Genomic DNA, 20,011 nt, shown 5'->3' on the forward strand with positions numbered 1-20,011 from the left:
TTTTTTTTAACTTAAACTACGTTTTGAAATTTAGCTTGGAGATTGCTTTGATGGTCATCTTCTATCCAGATTGGTTTTTTCATGGGTTGCTTATCTTCAGATGTTTCAGAAATTGTTATCTGCTTGCAATCCAAACTCTTCGTATAGGGGGATGTTGTTTGGAGTCAATTCGTGCATTAATCGATATTTAAATTCTAATGTAACTAGTGGCATGACAACTTATTCTATATGTGAATTTTTCAATTTTTTTTTTTTTAGATTTTATCAGTATGGTTTGAAGTCGATATTGTTCTTTAGATATATCACACTGGCATTGTTGTAACATATATATCAAGATACAATTTGATCTTCTAACGAGTTTGTAGGTAATGTAGAAGCACGTGCCAAGTTTGAATGACAGCAGTAGCAAAGATGGCCTTGACATTAATTGAGAGGCAATACTAGTTTAGCTATAATGGTTAGTTGTAAGTAATTAATGTATAAGATAAAGTATCATCAACAATTAATATAATTGACCTTTTAGTCCTCTTGAATAGCGAATGCGTATAGATTCCATGATCTTTTTAGTTATTTCATAATTTTTTTTTACTGAAATATAAATTAAGAACAAATTAAAAAGTTTTTGTACCCATTATAATTAGCAGGCAAGTTTAGAAGCAGCCAACTGTCACGGGCACGTTAGAGAGAAGTAAGCCAACTGTCGTTTCCGACGTCTCATAATTAATTATTTTGACTCTCTATTGCTTTCAACAGCAAAGAAGCAAGTTGTTGACGGAGATTTGAAAACATGTCAAGTGCGGGTGTGGAGGACGGGCTTAAAAGTCAAACAAAGTGAGGTGATGGGCAAGGTGGGCGGGCTTAAAGTGAGGTGATAGGCAAGCGGGTGTGGAGGGCGGGCTTAAAGGTCAAACAAAGTGAGGTGATAGGCAAGCGAGCAAGCAAGATATATTGGTATGCATATAGCAAGAAATTAGGATAATAATAAATTAGAATCATGATAGACTTATATTATTTTTATATATTTTGAGTTACACAAAGAGATAATATGACTAAAATATCCCTCGTCTCTATGCGTCTCACGCGTCTCTATGCACCTCATGAGAGTATTTTTTATCATTGGTACACCTATGTATAGTTCAAGATGTATACAAAAATGTACCAATAATATTATCAATCACAATATACTAAGAAAGCGTTTGTTAATCAAGATATGAGATGAAAAAGTCAAGATATGAAATGTATTCTGAACTTCTATTCTTTTTAATATATTTGTTAAGTTTATTTGACAATTTTTGAAAAAAATAATTAATGACCTCTTATCTTAATATTTCAATATATGCTTATACTCTCTCCTCTCAAGATATAAACTTATTTTGGTCTTTATAGATAAGAAAAAAAATGACATTTGTGTTCTCCAGTGCATTTTTAAAAAATTTAACAAACAACTTGATAAAAAATATTAGAATACTTCACAACTTTATCTTAACTATTTTATATCTTGATCCGAATAATTATTTTTAGACTTATTTTGATATTCTTTTATCTTGTTCATTTTATGAAACGTTACTTAAATCAATTAAAATGGATTTATTTATTTATTTATTTATTTAATGATAAAATGTGATTTGTTTGACCTTATGGAGCTATTCAGACATAAAGGATTTCAAATACCTCTGGTTTTGGCATGTGTACGCATACATGTATATACAGTACATGTAATGCAATCAAGATTGGAAACGGATACTACTTGGAAACTGATTCCCAAGTGCACTTAATGATGGGATCAAACAGTTGATTGGTTAGTGTCATTGTTAGGCATTTAACACTATTAAAAGTACACCAAGATTGGACAATTGCCCATGACTTGGCTGCACCATGGCCAGATAAATATTATCATTTGGGCTTCATAAATCACTTTTATTTTTTATTTTTTTTATTGCAACCATGAGCCTAAGGCAAGAAGACAGGCAGTTCATTTTTTACTTTTAAATAAGAAGATTCAAAGTTGATGATGAGAGTGGAGTGGTTGGTAAAAATGCCTCTAACTATAATGGAAAAAAAAATTAAAGAGGGAGATGGTAAATAGGAGGAGTAACTCTTTATTTTTTATTCATTCATTTTTTCAAAACGAAAATGTACAACTAAACATATAGATATTTTTATCAAAATTATTTGTTAATTTTTTTAAATTATATTAGAAGACATACTGCATTTTTTCTTATCTATAAGATTTAAGATAAATTTATTTGAAGGAATGAAAGATAAGTTTTATTTAAATAATTTCAAATAAGAAGTCACGTGACTTATTTTTTAATAATTATCAGATAATATTAATAAAAAAATAATAAATCACTTTATCGAAATATTTTCATATGATCTTACCTTTTTTCAACTTATATCTTGATTAAAAATCACTAACTTAATTATTATAGTTTTTCTTTTATTATTTAAATAATCCTAAGTTAGATCAATTAAAGTAACGTCTAACTCGAAAGGAATGGACATCCATTGGTCAACAAACTCTGAGCAAACTCAATTAATCATCAGCGGCCTTGTGAAAATTGTTGGTGCTTATTTAATGCCTAGAAAATACAATATGTTAAGCATAACACAATTCTTTTTAGGCTGTCATCAGGAAAAAACACAAAAGTTTAGTAACGTAAATATGCTTTTGATCTCAATTCAGGAACAATTTAGAATCACAAAAAATTTAGAGTTTTACAAAATGTTTAGGAATATAAATATATTTTTGGCCGATTAATTTATCTAACTAATATAGTAATTCATGATCCAGGGTTTTATATTTTTTTCTATTTTCTCCCCAATACATTTATGAGTACAGTACAAGTACATTTATGAAACAGACATATGAATTTTTGACTATGAAATTTTCTTGAATTTTCATAAATGACAACACCAATTTACTGAGTCACAGCAAGAATGCCACGCTGTTTGCTTACTGTTTTTAAGATTATTTTGGGGGTAAATTACAACTAGACTCCTTGAAAAAAAAATGTCTTTTAATGGCCCTGTAGTTTATATTTTTTAGTCGAATACTTCATCTAAAAATATTTTTAAACTAATAGAGGGCCTTTATATATGCAAAAAATGTAAATCAGAGAGATTTTTAGAAAAATATTTTGAACAATAGGGTGTCCCATACTATACCAAACTACAAGGAGTTTTGTGTGCAATTTATCTAATTATTTTTATATTTTTAACCCAAATAAAATTGAAAAAAAAATTCCAAAGCTTATTCTAAAAATTGGAAAAGGGGGGTCAATTTAAAAAAAAAAATCTAACACAGAGAGAAAGAATAAATAAAAAACAATAGAATCTTTTAAAAATTAGTTAATTTATTTTTATTGTGAAGAAAATGAAAGAAAGACACACAATCTTTATAGATTTAAAATGGATAATAATAGCTTCCACAAGTATGATACACTGGTAAAATACTTAGAGTTTACAATGGAGTATTGGAGTTTGAATAAGTGCGGCGACTTGTCAATTTTAAAAAAAAAATTCAATTTAAAAAAAAAAATCTAACACTCAAAGAAAGAATAAATAAAAATAATAGAATCTTTAAAAAATAGTAGTTAATTTATTTTTATTGTGAAAGAAAATAAAAGAAAGACACACAATGTATATAGAATAAAATAGATAATAATATCTCCCACAAGTTTGGTACAATGATAAAATACTTAAAGTTTTACATGGAATATAAGAGTTCAAATCAGTGCGGCAACTTAAAAAATAGAATTATTATTAGAAGACAGCACTAAGATTGGAAGACAAGTTTCACATAAATTACATCGAATGATCAATTTTAAATGTGTATAGATTGTATTCGTATTCGAATTTACAAGACCAAAGATAAGTTGCCCTAAAGAGATTAATTCCGCAAAACTCACACCCAGGTGAAGAAATAAAAAAATAATAATAATATTGGTGATGCATCATACTTGTGAAAGGACACACGAGGGCTAATGAATGGAGGGCGGCAGAACTTACCCACCCTCATTAAATTTCAGAGAGAAATAGTCCATCCCTACAGCTGTGCCATGGTGGCCACTGGCCAAGAAAGCCCAACGCGTTACAGTTTTTCAGTTCCCTTTCCAGTATCCGTCGCCCATTATCAATTAATTAATTGAGCTTGCACGCTTCCCTCCCTCCCTCCAGACAAAAGGTTACCCTTCAATTCATCAAGAAACTTTTTATTATTTTTCTTTTTTTTTTATGGGTTGGTGTTGTTCATTTTCAACTATATAAGCAGGCCATCGGAGCACCGAGAATAACAGGTTCATTCAGAGTGAAGAGAGATACATCCTTTTTAACAAAGGGAAGACAAAAGCTAGTTAGCTAGCTTCAAAACCCTCTCTCTTTCTCTCTGTCTCTCTGATCCAACAGAACTGAGCTGTTATTGCTGCAAAGAGCTGGCTACAGAAGAAATTAAGTAGAACCAAAGGAGAGATTTGATTAGTAAATGGTAAACATGGCTGCAACCTTGTCTTCTTGGCCCTGGGAAAACCTGGGATCTCAAGGTATGGAAGCAATAACCTAACTTACTTTCTATGCCCTTCGTGCCTTTTCTATCACCTGTGAATTATGTTGTGTTTTGTTTTGGTCTTCCTTTTTGATGGTGCAGTATCTGTTATTTGGACCTTTTGTTGCACAAGTATTGTACTCAGGAATCCAAGAGGGTATGATCACGAAGGACAGTGGCTGCCTTCACATTCTAATTATATGTGCTCTTAGAGCTGTTATGTATCAGCAATGGACTTCTTGGAGCAACATGCTTTTCATCACCCGCTGTCGCCGGATCTTAAACCAAGGTGTCGACTTCAAGCAGATCGACAAAGAGTGGGAGTGGTAACTCCTCCTCCTCTCTATCGCATACGTTAAAGGGCTGTTATTGCGAGTTCTCATTATTATCAATAAAAAAAAAAAGAAACAAAAAATCCTGCTCTTTCTCCTAAAAATGACTGAATTCATTTCTTCTCCCCCACTATTTTGCAGGGACAATTTCATTATTCTTCAAGCCCTAGTGGCTGCCATGGCTAGCTACATCTTCCCAGGTCTTTCCAATCTTCCCTTGTGGGACACAAGAGGCTTTCTTGCAGCCATTCTTCTCCACATTGGGCTCTCAGAGCCCTTATACTATTGGGTTCACAAGCTCTTCCATGGAGAATTTCTCTTCACCCATTACCATTCTCTCCACCACTCATCACCTGTTCCTCAGCCCTTAACTGGTAAGTCAAAATACAATAAATTATTTTGTAATTCGGAGACTTAGTGCCCAAACTCATTTGATGCTTTCATCATGTGTTAATTTGTAATAACAAGATTAATCGCCTAAATAATTAGGCAAACTCTTTTTTCCTATTTAGTACTGCGAGCACTAATTTTTTGATCATACAGTGTTCCCGAAACCCAAAATGATTTCTTCCAAAATACCCAGTAACTAACCCATTTAATTCTGATAAAGTTTGCTTACTTTTTCATTCATTTATTTCATCTTGATGACTATGGGTGCAGCTGGAAATGCCACTTTTTTGGAGCATCTTGTGCTAACAGCTGTGATTGGGATACCAGTGATCGGGACATGTGTGATGGGGTTTGGATCAATGAGCATGATCTATGGCTATGTCTTGATCTTCGATTTTCTCAGATGTTTGGGGCATTGCAACGTTGAGATTGTTCCCCATCAGTTGTTTGAGCTCTTCCCCTTCCTCAGATATCTTCTCTATACTCCAACGTAAGTTAGTTTCTCACTCACAATTAAGAGATGTTCTCCTCCACACAATCTTCATGTACCAATCATGCACACAACATGATTAAAAAGATTAAAAAGGAAACCAACTAAAACTAAGTACTTTTATATGTAAAAATATATATGTATGTAAGTTCTATACGCCATTTTCTTTTTCTTTTCATCTACCCTTCTGTTGCAAGATGCTAACCTAAACAGCGGTTCGGGGTGGTGTAAATAGGCATTGGCTGAGGCAACTGTTTTATGATATTATTAATATGAAATTTTGTTTAGAGATAATTTAGGAATATAAAAACCTGGCAGGCCTTCTGTTTATTCTTGTTGTTTTTCATAATAGCATAGACTGAAAATTTTCCAAGTACCATTTTATATGAAGGTAATTTAAGAATATAAAATCTGACAGAATTTCATTATTACTGGACGAGTATTCTAATTTTAAGATATAGGGAAATGATATTTAACGTTTTTTATTCTTTTTTTTTTTTTTTTGCTCATAGGAAATGATATTTATCTTACCTCTTGTAAGCTAGGTGGAAAATTTATGTTAAATTTAATAACGTACCGTTTTGTGCAAACATTTTTAGGCCATAATAATATTTAAATCAAAGGGGTAAGGTAATGCGTGTCTGGCAAAATGGCAAAATCTACACACACACAAAAAAAAAAATCACAAGTGTTAATTTCTTTCTGTTTTTTCAAAAATTAGTGAAAGACATATTTATCATTAGTTTAATTTTATATTTTAACACAAGATATAAAACAGCATTTAACTTTTCAAATATATAATTTTTCAATATATATATAAATTTATCATATATTTTGATTAAAAAGATCACAAGCTTCACTGTGTTGAGTTGTCACATTTATGAGGTGCTTTTACAGAATCCATGTAACTCTCCCTTGATGTGACAGTTTTATAATATGATCATTGTTCAACTTCAACCATACCTTGACCGGCCAAAATAAACTTCAAATCAAATCTTTTATGGTTCATTTTTATCAGAAAAAAAAAAAATTCAAAACCAACTCTTGAGGTCAAAGCATCCTTTAATTTACCATTGCCCCAAAGCCTTTGTAATATTCAAAAAATAACCTAATATTCTGTCAAAAAAAAATTCATTGCTTTGGTGGGTTTGATTCACAGATACCACAGCCTTCACCACACAGAGAAGGGCTCCAACTTCTGCCTTTTCATGCCTCTTTATGATGCAGTGGGAAACACCCTCAACAGCAAATCATGGGAGTTGCAAAAGAAGATAAGCTTAGATTCAGGTACATCGTCAGACTTTTCGGTTGTACGAGTGTTGGTTGCCTTTTCTTGGGTCATTTTTATGGTTTTTATAACTCAAATACGTAACATGAATGCAGCAAAAAAGAAGTGGAGGGTGCCAGATTTTGTGTTCTTGGCGCATGTGGTGGATATATCGCATTCATTGCACAGTCCCTTCGTGTTGAGATCAGTGTCATCGACGCCGTTCACAACGAGGATCCTCTTTCTCCCAATGTGGCCCTTTGCTTTTGTGGTGATGCTGGTGATGTGGGCTAAGTCGAAGACCTTCCTCTTCTCCTTCTACAATCTCAGAGGCCGCCTCCACCAGACCTGGGCTGTTCCTCGCTATGGTTTTCAGGTCTCTTCATCCACTTGATTTATTTTGACTATAGAAGAAAATCCGTAATTATTATATTTTGCGATTAGCCAAACATGATAGCCCTTGATACACTTTTTATTGTTTATGTAAAGGTTCCCTAAAGTGTATATCTTGTTTTTCTATTTCTCTGACGATTTTGTCAGCCGACTTTGTCAGATTTCTAACACAGTTGATACACGTTTCATTACTCTCTTTTTATTGGGGTAATACTGTACAGATTAAAATTGACACAAACGAATGTGACTGTTTAAAAATGATATAAAAAATATGGATTGTTGTACAAGAATATCAAAGACTATACTACTTTATATGAAAAGCTACACTTTAAATTAGACATATATGTATATATAATTAAAATATTTCTTACACCTTATTATCTTGCCCTTTTTTATTGTCTTGAAGAAGAGGTATTTTAGTCACATATTTCACCGTCTTAAGAGACATTTTTTTCATTTTAACTATATTATGTAGTTTAAGGTGTAGTCTAAGAAAAACAAATAATATTTTTCCTCTAAATATCATTTGGCAATAACAATGTATAGCATTAAATGGTTTAGACAGTTTATTTTAGGAACCCTAGACCCTAGATGTTATAGGAGCAAATGAAGTTAATTTGGGCAATATAACATTGTTAGTAAATTATTCGGTAGATTCTTCTCGAAAACATCCCGTCATTTATCTTTGCTGTTTGATGGTAACCAATTGCCCTTTTGTTTTCCACATGCAGTATTTCTTGCCATTTGCTAGGAAGGGGATCAACAACCAGATTGAGGAAGCTATTCTAAGGGCAGACAGATTGGGAGTTAAAGTCCTTAGCCTTGCTGCACTGAATAAGGTTGGTTGGTTGCTTTCTTTCTCCATTTCCCTCGCCCACACCTATTATTTATTGTTGAAAAACTTTTAAGGACATCAAGACATTACAGGGAAGGGGTCCCTCACATGGGGATACCTTCTTCTCGCATCGGTTTCTTTTCTGTAGTTTATTTTTAATATTTCAAGTCTCTGTATTTTGATCTATTTTCTCAAATTAAGCCTTCTTGTTAGGTTAAAAAATGGATTTATCTTGTAAAAATATGTTTAAGAAAACCAATCACACCCATATCTTAATCTCAAAGTTAAACAATCGCAAAGTTCTTCATGTTTGATGTTCCATTGTACTAATTAATAATACTTAGGTAAGTACTTGTTTTCTTAAATAAACTCAAAAAAGTTAAGATGAAGATAGTTTGGTGCCTATAAGTTGAATAAAAAATATCAACGCAACATATAATTTTGTTTATTTTCTATTAGATTACAAAAAAAAAAAACTAAGTTAAAACTTTAGAAATTTAGAACTGATGAGAAAGGACCTGTCTCTCTAATTTCTAATTTTGATGAGTAACGACTGTCATACAAACATAACTACAGAATTTTCGAACGAAGTGACATAACTCAATTATATCCATGTGGGAAAGACTTTTATAAAATAAATTATAATTATGAAATTACCACGATCACATTATTTTAGTGGTATCTTATATACAAAGATTGTGTGTAAATGTCATATTCCACATCCATAATAGGAAGATGCATGGTAAGGTCAGGTCTGCAAGTGACGTGGTTGGGAGCTTGGATTAGAAGAGTAGATAGATATGGGCTCTCTCTCTCTCTCTCCATATATATATATATATATATATATGCATATATGTGGGGTGTAGTTTGGTGGATAGCCAGTTGTATATGTACTGAATTTGCCATTACAGCCCCATGTTCCTTAATTGCAAGCAAGCATCAACGTCTCTGAAGCATTAAAGTCATCAATGGTGCCGGGACCCTTCTTTTCAACTTATTCATGTCATAATCAACCATTAACTGTTATTTCTATATTTTTATCTTGTTTTATTCGTATTTTCTGTGTTTGTAATGTAGAATGAAGCTTCCAAATTAGATTTCATATAGCTGACCTTGCATGGGAGAATAAACGCCTAATTGTTTTAACATGTTGTAGAATGAAGCTCTTAATGGTGGTGGAATGCTGTTTGTGAACAAGCATCCAAACCTTAAGGTTCGAGTCGTCCATGGGAACACCTTAACGGCTGCTGTGATCCTCAACGAAATCCCCGACGATGCCAAGGAGGTGTTCTTGACCGGAGCAACCTCGAAGCTTGGCCGAGCCATCGCTCTATACCTTTGCCGGAAGAGAGTTCGAGTCCTTGTGAGTGTCATCTTCTTAATTATGTCATCATCTTATTCAATGTTTTTCTACTCATCCAAAAGTGAAAGTGCTATCTAAAAAGTTGATTTGTGATTTTAAATCGGATCGGGATCAATGAATACGTACGAAGGTAATGGAATGGTTCTAATTAAATGGGTTGAGCATGGTGCAGATGTTGACTCCGTCAAGCGAGAGATATCAGAAAATACAGAAGGAAGCCCCAGCCGAGTTTCAGAAGTATCTGGTCCAAGTGACCAAGTACCAAGCAGCCCAAAACTGTAAGGTACTAATTACTGCGACTGTTCACAAGATTAATTTATTTCTCAAACAAGTTTCAACTACTCAAATGCTTGCAAATTAGGAATAGCAATGAGTACTCATCTCACCCAGATAAGTTGAAGTTTCTCTAACGGTACAAAGATCGACAAGAGAAACAATTTCCTGCCTTGGGGGTGGGTATGGTGTAAATGCAAATTCGTTGTTGTCGTTGTTGATGAACAGACTTGGATCGTGGGCAAGTGGATAACACCAAGAGAGCAAAGCTGGGCGCCGGCCGGAACACACTTCCATCAATTTGTGGTGCCCCCAATTCTATCCTTCAGAAGAAACTGCACTTACGGTGATCTTGCGGCCATGAGGTTGCCTGATGATGTCGAAGGACTTGGCTCTTGTGAGGTACGCAACGCATAAATAAATCATGTCACGCTCGCACAGGATTAGGATTAAAAATTCGGAACACGGGTTTTCATTAACAATATTAATTAATTAGTATCGATGACTGTTTTGGAACAGTACACAATGGAGCGAGGGGTGGTGCATGCTTGCCATGCCGGCGGCGTGGTTCATCTTCTTGAGGGCTGGACGCACCACGAAGTTGGCGCCATCGACGTGGACAGGATCGACTTGGTGTGGGGAGCTGCCCTGAAACATGGCTTGAAGCCAGTCTCAAGCTTCACAAAACACAAACAAATATAGAATCTTTCACCCCACCAGTACTGACAAAAAAAGAACAATCGACTCCCTCTTCTCATTTTTTTTAGCTAATTTGCTCCGCTTCTTAACGCACGGAGTTCTTGCAGGGCTTACTTGAATAAGTAGTGCATGTAAGACCCATCGTTTGTGTTTAAGAGGGAGAGATACGGTTAGAAATGGGATTAAATTTTAGTTTCTTTCTTTTTAGAATATATAACATTCTTGGGTTTTCTTTATATAGTCAACTCAACTGTATGGAAATTATTACTCACTTATCATGCTCTATGTAATATATAAATATACAATATCTCATTGATTTATACATCCATTGACGGACGCACCCATAGAATAAAACAAAATTTCTATTAAATACAGTTTCCATATTCGAAGAAAGAATATAGAGGTTTGAAGTCTGAACAAAAACGTCTGTTTGATCGCCAGTCTTTGGGCATTAAAAATGTCCTTTTCGAGCGTCCCTTCAAGCTAACTTTTACAACATTGGATAATTTCTAATCAAAATTTTGGTAGAGGGTTCGAATGCTGTGTGAGCTTTAAATCAACAAGGACATATTGTTTCCCAGGTGGGTAGTTAGGCATTCAATTATGCTGTTTCTTTGGCGAGAAAATTCTGAGAGTAGACATCAATTCTAAAAGGACACTCGTTTGAAAAGCTTGTACAGTGTTATAGTGTTATAACTGTCATTCAAACAAAATTTAAATTTGATTGCAATAAGATTTGTATATATATATATTTTTTTTACTCATCAAATTTATTTTTGTAGCTCACTTTGAGAAGATAGATTTATGCAAGTTAATTATTTTTATATATATTTATAAATATGTACATAATATTCTGAATTTATTATAACAATATCACTATTATAATAGTAATATATTATCATAATGATATTTTATTTTTTTTGTCCATAATTTTTTCAAATTTTATTTTTTCATGTAAAACATTTGTCTGCTTTTGATTGTTTGATAGTAATTTATTTTCAATCAAAAATTCTTATAAAATAGTATTAGAGCCATTGGATCAAATGGCAAATCTTAGGCGTTGCATATGCAGTCCATCATTTCTTTCAGCTAGGGTTTTGTTGCCTAGTCGCCGCTTCCATTAGCCGCCACTTCCTTGCCTATCACTGTCAACCACCATCAGCCTCTTCCTCCTCATCGATTGCCATGAGCTCCCTCGCAATCGCCGTTAACTACCATAATCGTAGCCATCAAGCAGTGTTTGCCTTTGATTGTTCATATTCATCGTGGTCGCCTATTCATCTCATTCGGCTTCTTACTGCTCGCCTTCTCTAATTGTCTCTTTCATAATCACCTCGTCGTCGGTTGCCTAGCCATCGTCATTACGTCGGTTCAAATCTGCAGATTAACCGTAAGCCTCATCTTCTGCCATTGCTGCGGCAACAAACTCGTCTTCCATCGACCCTCGACCTCCTCTTCCGCTGTTGCCAACATCATTCCCATTGACGATAACTTCTTTTGTGCCTTCAATAGTCGTCATCAACGACCTTGCAACTTTTGCCATCACTACCATCGATTGATTCCTTTATAACAACCAATCTTCAAGCTGTACCCAAATCTACTCAGATCAAGTAGATCACGTCTAGATCTACTAGATCCGACAGATTTGTCAAAATCCATATTTGAATCAGATCCACCCAGATCCAATCCATTAAGACCAAATTCGACCTGTTAGTTTGTTCAGCCCAGATCTAACAAATACATATCTATCTCGTCCAAATTTATGGTCTAGATCCCGTTGTACTAGTCTGTTTTCTATTGGGCCTTTTCTTTATAAATCTTTTGATACTATTTGAAATTATTGGATCTTATCAATGGGAACTTTGAAATATGATATTTGGTGGCTCATTTTCTAATTAGCATATAAATTAATTATTTTTGTATATATCTATACAGATGAGTGGTAAATCTATAAATAAGTATCTAATATTATTATGAAATTATTACAATAATATCATTATTATTGTAGCAATATAATCATAGTAATATTTTGGTTTTTTGTTCGTGATTTTTTCGATTTAGATTTTCTACATAAAACATTTGTGTTCTAACGTATGCTTGATAATTTAATTGTGGTTTATTTTCGATCTAAAATTCTTACAAACTAATATCAAAGCCGTTGAATCAAACTCCATCATCATTTTGGCAAATCTCAATCGTTGAATCTACAATCCTTCATCATCTTCTTTAGCTAGGGTTTTATTGCCTAGGCACCGCCGCTATTGTAATCATCATCGTTGGCCACCTTCTTGCCTGTCAGTGTCGACCACCATCAACCTCCTCACCATCATCGACTTCCATGAGCCCCTTGCAATTGCCATCGATTGCCCTTATCGTAGCAGTCGAGCAGTGTTTACTTTCAACTGTTCATCTTCATTGCGATCGCCAGTTCATCTCATCTGACCTCTTACTATCCACACACTATCGCCTTCTCCAGTCATTTCATTTGTCATCACCTTGCCGTCGATCTCTTAGCCATCATTATCACATTGGTTCAAATCTGCAAACCGATTGTCGGCATCTTCTTTTGCCATTGTTGCTGCAACCCTTGTTAGCAATTCGTCAAATTATTCGCGTATTATACGCGAATTATTTCATATTTTTATTAAAAGTATTATACTTGCGTATTTTTGAAATATTCGAAATAATTTGCATATTTTAAATCTAAAAAGTATAAAACGTGTATTAGTCGAATTTTTAAAAAATTCAACTGAAAAATTTGTTGCATGCTCCCAGACCATGTGTAGAGCAAATTATGATGTCTGATTAGAAATGTTTTTTAATTATTACTATAGCTAATGATGGCTCATGATGACCCATTATTTAATTATTTTCAACTTCCCACTTTTCACTCAACTCTCATTTTGTTTTTATTAAATATTAATATTCAATTCCATCCCCATACATATCTCTCATATCTCTATCATCTATCTAATAAACTACTCATTTACCACATTTCTCTTTGGAATGTTTGTTTTTTAGTTCTCAACTTCTCATCAGATTCAATAACTTCAACTCATTTTTATCTCTTTGTTGGTTGCTTTGTTTTATTCCTTGTTTTGTAATCTTCTCAACATTTTTTGAAGTATTTTTTATATGCATGGAAGATTATTTAGGGCATATTTTGTTACATTTTTTAAATTAATTTTTAGTTTTAAAATCAAACAATGTAAAATTGATAGATTTGAAGCACTGATTTTTGAAATTATTTCTAAAATTAAAATTTAAAAATACTGAGTTTTAACAAACAACAAAAAATTTACAGAAAAAAAAGTAATAGAAAAGAATGTATATACACACACATGAGCAGTTATAAAAATTACAAATTTGTTTTTAAAAAATAATAAGAAGAAATAAACTGAAAACACACAAATTATAATCAACAACCAATAACCACTATGATTTTTGTTTTCCTTACTTTCCATTTCACACCGTTTCTAAATATAGCCTCAGCTAACATCAATTATTTGTCTAAATTAAGATTTCAATTCTCAACCACCATACATACACTATGTTCGTTAACTTCAACATAGCTTTATTAATTTATTTTGGAACTTGAATATATTGTTTTTAGTGGCATCTGAATTTTTTCATGTTATCTTGCGTTAATTTAGGTTAGTTGAATCTGTTAATTTTTTAATTATATAAGTTTTAATAAATTTATTTTTACTTATACATGTTAATCTTTTGTTAATTAATTGTTATGCATATTAGTAAATAAAATTAAACTATATGTAAGAAATGAGACAAAGAAACAAATTTTGAGAATATGCTGATAATTTAGATTGACGATTCAAATGTAAATTTTGTCAAAAAGAGTGTCGTGGTGATATATCTAGAGTAAAATCGCATTTATCTGGGTAAACAGGATGTGATGTTATGGTTTGTCCAAGTGTGCCAGATGAGGTACAAGCTCTAGCTGTTATTGCTATCAGATGTGATAGTAAAAAGATAAAATTATCTATTGAAAATGTCGGAACTAGTCAAGAAACTTTGTCAAGTTTACAACAAACTTCAATACCTACCATATACAACAAAAACGATAAGAATATGGTAGACATGAAAATAGCTCAACATTTTTTTTTGAATAATATTCTTTTCAATGTTATTCAAACACCTGATTTTATTGAGATGATTAAGGTTGTTTCTGACTTTGGTATTGGATATACGTTACCAAGTTCTTCTACTCTAAGAACTAAATTAGTGATGAATAACAAAACAATGGTTGAACATTATGTAGCTAAAGTGAAGGAATCGTGGAGTTTATCAGGATACACATTAATGTCTGATATTTGGACAGACATAAAAGGTCAGTCATTTATCAATGTGGTTATTTATTCTCCGAAATGACCTGTCTTTTAAAGTCTTTTGAAAGGTCGAGTCATAGAAAAAGTGATTTTTTTTCTTAGAGATCTACTTGTATCTGTCATTGAGGAGATTGAAACTATGAATGTAGTTCAAATTATCACAGACAATACTTCAAATTATGGACTTGTTGGTGATATGATAATGGAAAGTTATCATCACATATACAAAACAAAGTGTGCAACCCATGAAATTCAATTACTTTTCAAATCTATTTATAATCAGATTCAATGGATAAGCAAGGTATTTGATAAGGCAAAGGAGATTGTGGATTATATGTACAAACATACCATTGTCTTAAGTTTAATGAGGGAACATACACACAAGGATTTGAAAAGGTATTCCAAAACTAGGTTTGCTTCTCATTTTCTAATGCTTCAATCTATTTTAGAAGCTGAAAATGACTTGAGAAACTTAATTACATCAGCTACTTGGAGAAATTTGTCATATAACAAAAGAGCAATGGCACAAAATGTGAAGGACATAATTCAAGGTACTAAATTTTGAAAAAAAGGAAAACAGGTTATATTTGCCTTAGAGTCTATTGTTAAAATATTGCGATTAGTTGATAGAGATAGATCAACTGCTGGCTACATTTATGATGCAATAGAGGGCAAGAACTGCCATCAAGAAACAATGTGAAACTAATCATATCAAATACATGCAACTATGGGACTTATTTGAGACAAAACAAGAGGAGAATATATTTCATGAGATACATGCAATTGCAGCTTACCTTAATCCATCTTTAATGTATGACATGAAAATAAGGTATGACCAATCTAAAATAAGAGATGGTTTATTATTTGTGGGAGAAAAATTGGTTGACATTACAGAGAGAAATGAGTTTGCTGACCAATTATTGGTTTATGATGGGAGACATCCAAATATGTTTAATTTTCTTTCAATGGCACAAATGAGATTTGCTCATCCTCATAAGTAATGTTACTTTTGTTTAACTTATTTTAATATATATTTTTATTAAGTTATTTATCCTACAGAAACCTAACTTGTTGATCATTATGTGTAGGAGTGTGGTGGGAAGCAAATGAAGGCTTAATTCCTATTCTATAAAAGGTTGCTATTCGTATATTGAGCCAACCATGTAGTGCTTCTACATGTGAACATAATTGGAGTGCATTTGATGCTGCACAAACAAAAAGAGAAATAGATTATCACCAGATATGTTAGAGGACCTTGTCTATAAGGGTGAATTCATTAATGTTAAATAATTCTACTAATTTTGAGAAGCATGATAGAAAAGTAATTGATCTTAAAAATCTTGTGGAGCTTGATGAAAATATTAATGAAAGACTTGAGGAGGCTGCAGATAAAGGTCTTGAGGAGAATGCAACAGATAATATTGATGTTAGTGATACTTCGTGGCTTGATAGAAGACTTGGCATTGGATCATCTATATCTCGATCATTTAATTATGATTTTTTTTTAATTTAATCAAGGAACTGACTTGAGTATTTGGATTTTGGACTGTATAAAAATTCTCATTTTGTGATATTGGGTAGCTTAGAATATTAAAATGGGAAAATCTCTAGTGCAAATTTCGTTTATATTCTTAAAAATAAAAAATAAAAGGCCGATCCAGATCCACGGTGTGGTTCACCGTTCCAGCAAATCCTCTCTGTCGACCTCCCTCCTTCAAAACCCTATTTGTTTTCTCTGGTATCAGCCCGCCGATTGTCGTTGTCGTTCTCTCACTCTCATCTCACCCGAATACGTTTTTCTCTTACTCTTCCATTTCCTCTCTCGTTGTAGCGCATTGTCTTCGTCGATTGATGCTGTCGTCATCACCTCTATTCTTCTTGTGCCGTTCCATCTTCGATCTCCCTCTTCGGGTATATTTTTTTTCGATTCGTTCCGGTGTGTGTTATCGTGTCTCCATCATTCCGTCGATCGGATCAATCCTATTCGCCACAGTGGTTCACCATATTTTCAACGCCTCTTTGTTCCATCAGATCCACATTTGTGGTTCATCGTTCCATCAAATCCACAGTGTCCCTTCTTTGCCTCGGTCTCCTTCCTCACTTCAAAACCCTCTCTCTCAAATCTCCAGCATCTCCCTCGTCTCCATTGTGTCACCTTCAGCCAGATCTATCCAGATCTGGCCTCCAAGTCTATCGTCTGTTTGTCCAACCCGATCTACCCAGATCCAACTAAATCTAACCAAGGTCTACCCAGTCCAAACATCCAGCCAGATCTACCAAGATCCAGTCAAATCTATCCAGTACCCAGATCTACCCAGTACCCAAATCTGGCCAGATCTACTCAGTCTTTGAAAAAAAAAACTAGAAGATCTTGTAAGGACCCGATTCTCAGTACGGTGCCTGCAAAATGTTGAGAAAAAATGTACTAAATCATGCGTCTTTTCCCCTTACTTCTGCTATGAAGAAGAACCTACTCATTTTGAAGCCATCCACAAGGTTTTTTTGTGTTAGTAATGCCTCCAATCTCCTGGTCCAGCTTCCGGTAAATGACCACTATGGGGCCGCCATTTCACTCGTGTATGAAGCTCTAATTAGGCTTTAAGATCCCATTTACGGTTGTATCTCTTATATTTTTGCCCTTCAATAGTAGGTTATCAATCTGTAATTTCATCTATCTTTATTGAAGGAATTACTATTTGCAAACTCTCTCAATGTTCAAAATTGGTTTCACCCAGAAACTAATTCAAACCCATATTGTGACAATGGATCTTTACTCGTGGATGATCCACACCCTATTTGAAATTTTGAAAACTCAGTCATTCCAATAGAAAATGTGTCGTTTCCTTATTTTCAAGAGGTTAGATCACAACATTACCTAGTTAAAACTAGCAGCTGCCAGTGGCCATTCCCAAGTGATGTCGATGAACTTAGATCTATCGTGTTCGGTAAACATCGTCAGCATTGAGTATCGATGATATCCAAAGCTATCAACGTGAGTGAATTAGTATCTATGGTTTGACTTTTTGAGTAGTTGTATTATCTCATAGTTTGATCTCTTGTAAAGGTATTGAATATATGGTTTGAATGTTATGTTTTGTGTTTGATGAGTTGTTTGCTTGTTGAGCAAAAATATATTTATATGCTTATATGAATGAATCGTCTTAACAATTCTCATTTTATAATATTGGTGAAAATATAAATTATATTTTTGTGTTTAATGAGTCGTTTGCTTGTTTATCAAGAATATGTTTGTGTGCATATATATATATATATATAATATGCCGAATTTTTATTGATGAATTTATTCAGTTGGAACATATTAAACACAAATTAAGTCTCTCTCGAATTTTTTCGTATGACAGATACTTGATCGAATTTTTGACCGTATTTAAAATACATCAAGCCGAATAATACTCGTACTTTTATTGTCTCAAATTTTTCCCGTTCGCCGAATTACTAATAAGGGTCGCAACCAACTCGTCTTCCACAAATCGTCGACCTCATCTTCTGTCGTTGCTAACGCCATTCCTATCAATGATGACTCTCTTCGTGCCTTTAGCCACCATCGATGACAACTTTGTAGCTTCTGCCATTGCTGCCATCAATTGCTTCCTTCATAGCAGCTAATCTTCAAACTTTACTCAGATCCGATAGATCTGCCAAGATTCATATCCAGATTAGGTCCACTCATATCTAATCCATTTAGACCATATCTTGCTCGTTAGTCTATTCAGCCCAGATCGTACATATACGTATTTGTCTCTCTTAGATTTGTGGTCCAAATTCACTATCTTGGTATATTTTCTATTAGGCCTTTTCTTTGTGGATCTTTTGATACTATTTAGAGTTATTTAATTTTGGTTATAACAACTTTGAAATATGATATTTCATTGTTGCATAGGAAAATTTAGATTTTGAGGTAAAAATGCGAGCAATTTTGGCACAAATAGGTTTAAATAATACGAGTACTCATGATTTGAATAGATATAAGTACATTAGTGAATGTGGAGTCATTAAAGTCATTAAACATATGATGAGGCAAATCTTGTTGCCTATACTTCGAGTGTAGCTGAAAATATCAACTGTAGTGAATGTTACGTAGATATGGTATTCATCAAGGAGATGAACTCTCCATGTTTTGTTAGAAGAAAGAATTACGAATAGTTTCATATTTGAATTTAGTGTCAAAGTAGAACTTGTTATAATTTTGATTTAGAATTCAAATTTGACCATGATTGTGACTTCATCTACAATTGAAGATTTATATTTTTCATGACTTATCAAGATTTTTATCTTCGTGACTCATATTTTAATCAGAATATAGATTCATACAAATTGATTCTTTTGAATTTATCTATAGACAAGTTATAGATTTATAAATAGGTACTTTATATTCTAAAATTATTGCAACAATATCATTATAGTGATATTTTGTTCTCTCTACTTATAATTTTTTTCGATTTGAGATTTTCACGTACATTTTTTATGTTCGTTTGTATGTTTAATAATTTGATTGTAATTTATTTTCGATACTAAATCCTAACATACAATACATTTCACTAACTATTACAATAACTCATTTTAGAAATGATCATAAACATTCTTCCTTGCTATAATTATTTAAGGAGAAGGCAAGGTCATCATTTTAATTTTAATTTTAGCGTAATGTATAATATTAAGTTTTATATCTTTTTACTTTGAATCGTGAGCCTAGATCATCGTGCAAGTAAGGATCGTTGTGCAAGTAAGATAAAAACTAAAGTTTTAAGCTGTTAAACTACTATGTTATTATGTAATATTTGTTAAAATAAGTAAAATAAGATTTTATTAAAATAATTTATCTATAAAATTTAAGATAAGTTATCCGAATGAGAGAAATAATAAATTTATCTTAAAAGTTCAAGAAAAGAAAAATATATAATTTTTTTTAAAAAATTAATAAATATAATAAAAAAAATATTTTTACTCAAAATACCTTCTATATCTACCTTAATAAATATTCATTATTCACTATGTCATGTCCCATCAATGTGTAAAGGTGACATGAAATACAATAAGTGGTGTTTGGTGAAGCTTAGCT

General features: G+C 32.9%; 2 protein-coding genes across 3 annotated transcripts in view; one reads left to right on the plus strand and one right to left on the minus strand.

The window, feature by feature from the left end:
- Positions 1 to 10,955, plus strand: part of LOC127793788 (very-long-chain aldehyde decarbonylase CER3-like) — a 34,859-nt gene extending 23,904 nt beyond the window's left edge. For both annotated transcript variants that reach the window (XM_052324514.1, XM_052324516.1), the window contains 10 exons: positions 4,646 to 4,869; positions 5,017 to 5,249; positions 5,536 to 5,755; positions 6,915 to 7,042; positions 7,139 to 7,398; positions 8,147 to 8,254; positions 9,407 to 9,613; positions 9,786 to 9,896; positions 10,115 to 10,288; positions 10,406 to 10,955. In XM_052324514.1, coding sequence (XP_052180474.1) covers positions 4,646 to 4,869; positions 5,017 to 5,249; positions 5,536 to 5,755; positions 6,915 to 7,042; positions 7,139 to 7,398; positions 8,147 to 8,254; positions 9,407 to 9,613; positions 9,786 to 9,896; positions 10,115 to 10,288; positions 10,406 to 10,588 — 1,848 coding nt within the window. In that variant the 3' untranslated portion in view covers positions 10,589 to 10,955. The remainder of the gene's footprint in view (positions 1 to 4,645; positions 4,870 to 5,016; positions 5,250 to 5,535; positions 5,756 to 6,914; positions 7,043 to 7,138; positions 7,399 to 8,146; positions 8,255 to 9,406; positions 9,614 to 9,785; positions 9,897 to 10,114; positions 10,289 to 10,405) is intronic.
- The window catches only part of LOC127793789 (mannosyltransferase APTG1), a 62,610-nt gene that overhangs the window by 4,471 nt on the left and 38,128 nt on the right, over positions 1 to 20,011 (minus strand). The window lies entirely within an intron of this gene.

Source organism: Diospyros lotus, chromosome 2, assembly GCF_014633365.1.
Source record: "Diospyros lotus cultivar Yz01 chromosome 2, ASM1463336v1, whole genome shotgun sequence".
Taxonomy (NCBI): domain Eukaryota; kingdom Viridiplantae; phylum Streptophyta; class Magnoliopsida; order Ericales; family Ebenaceae; genus Diospyros; species Diospyros lotus.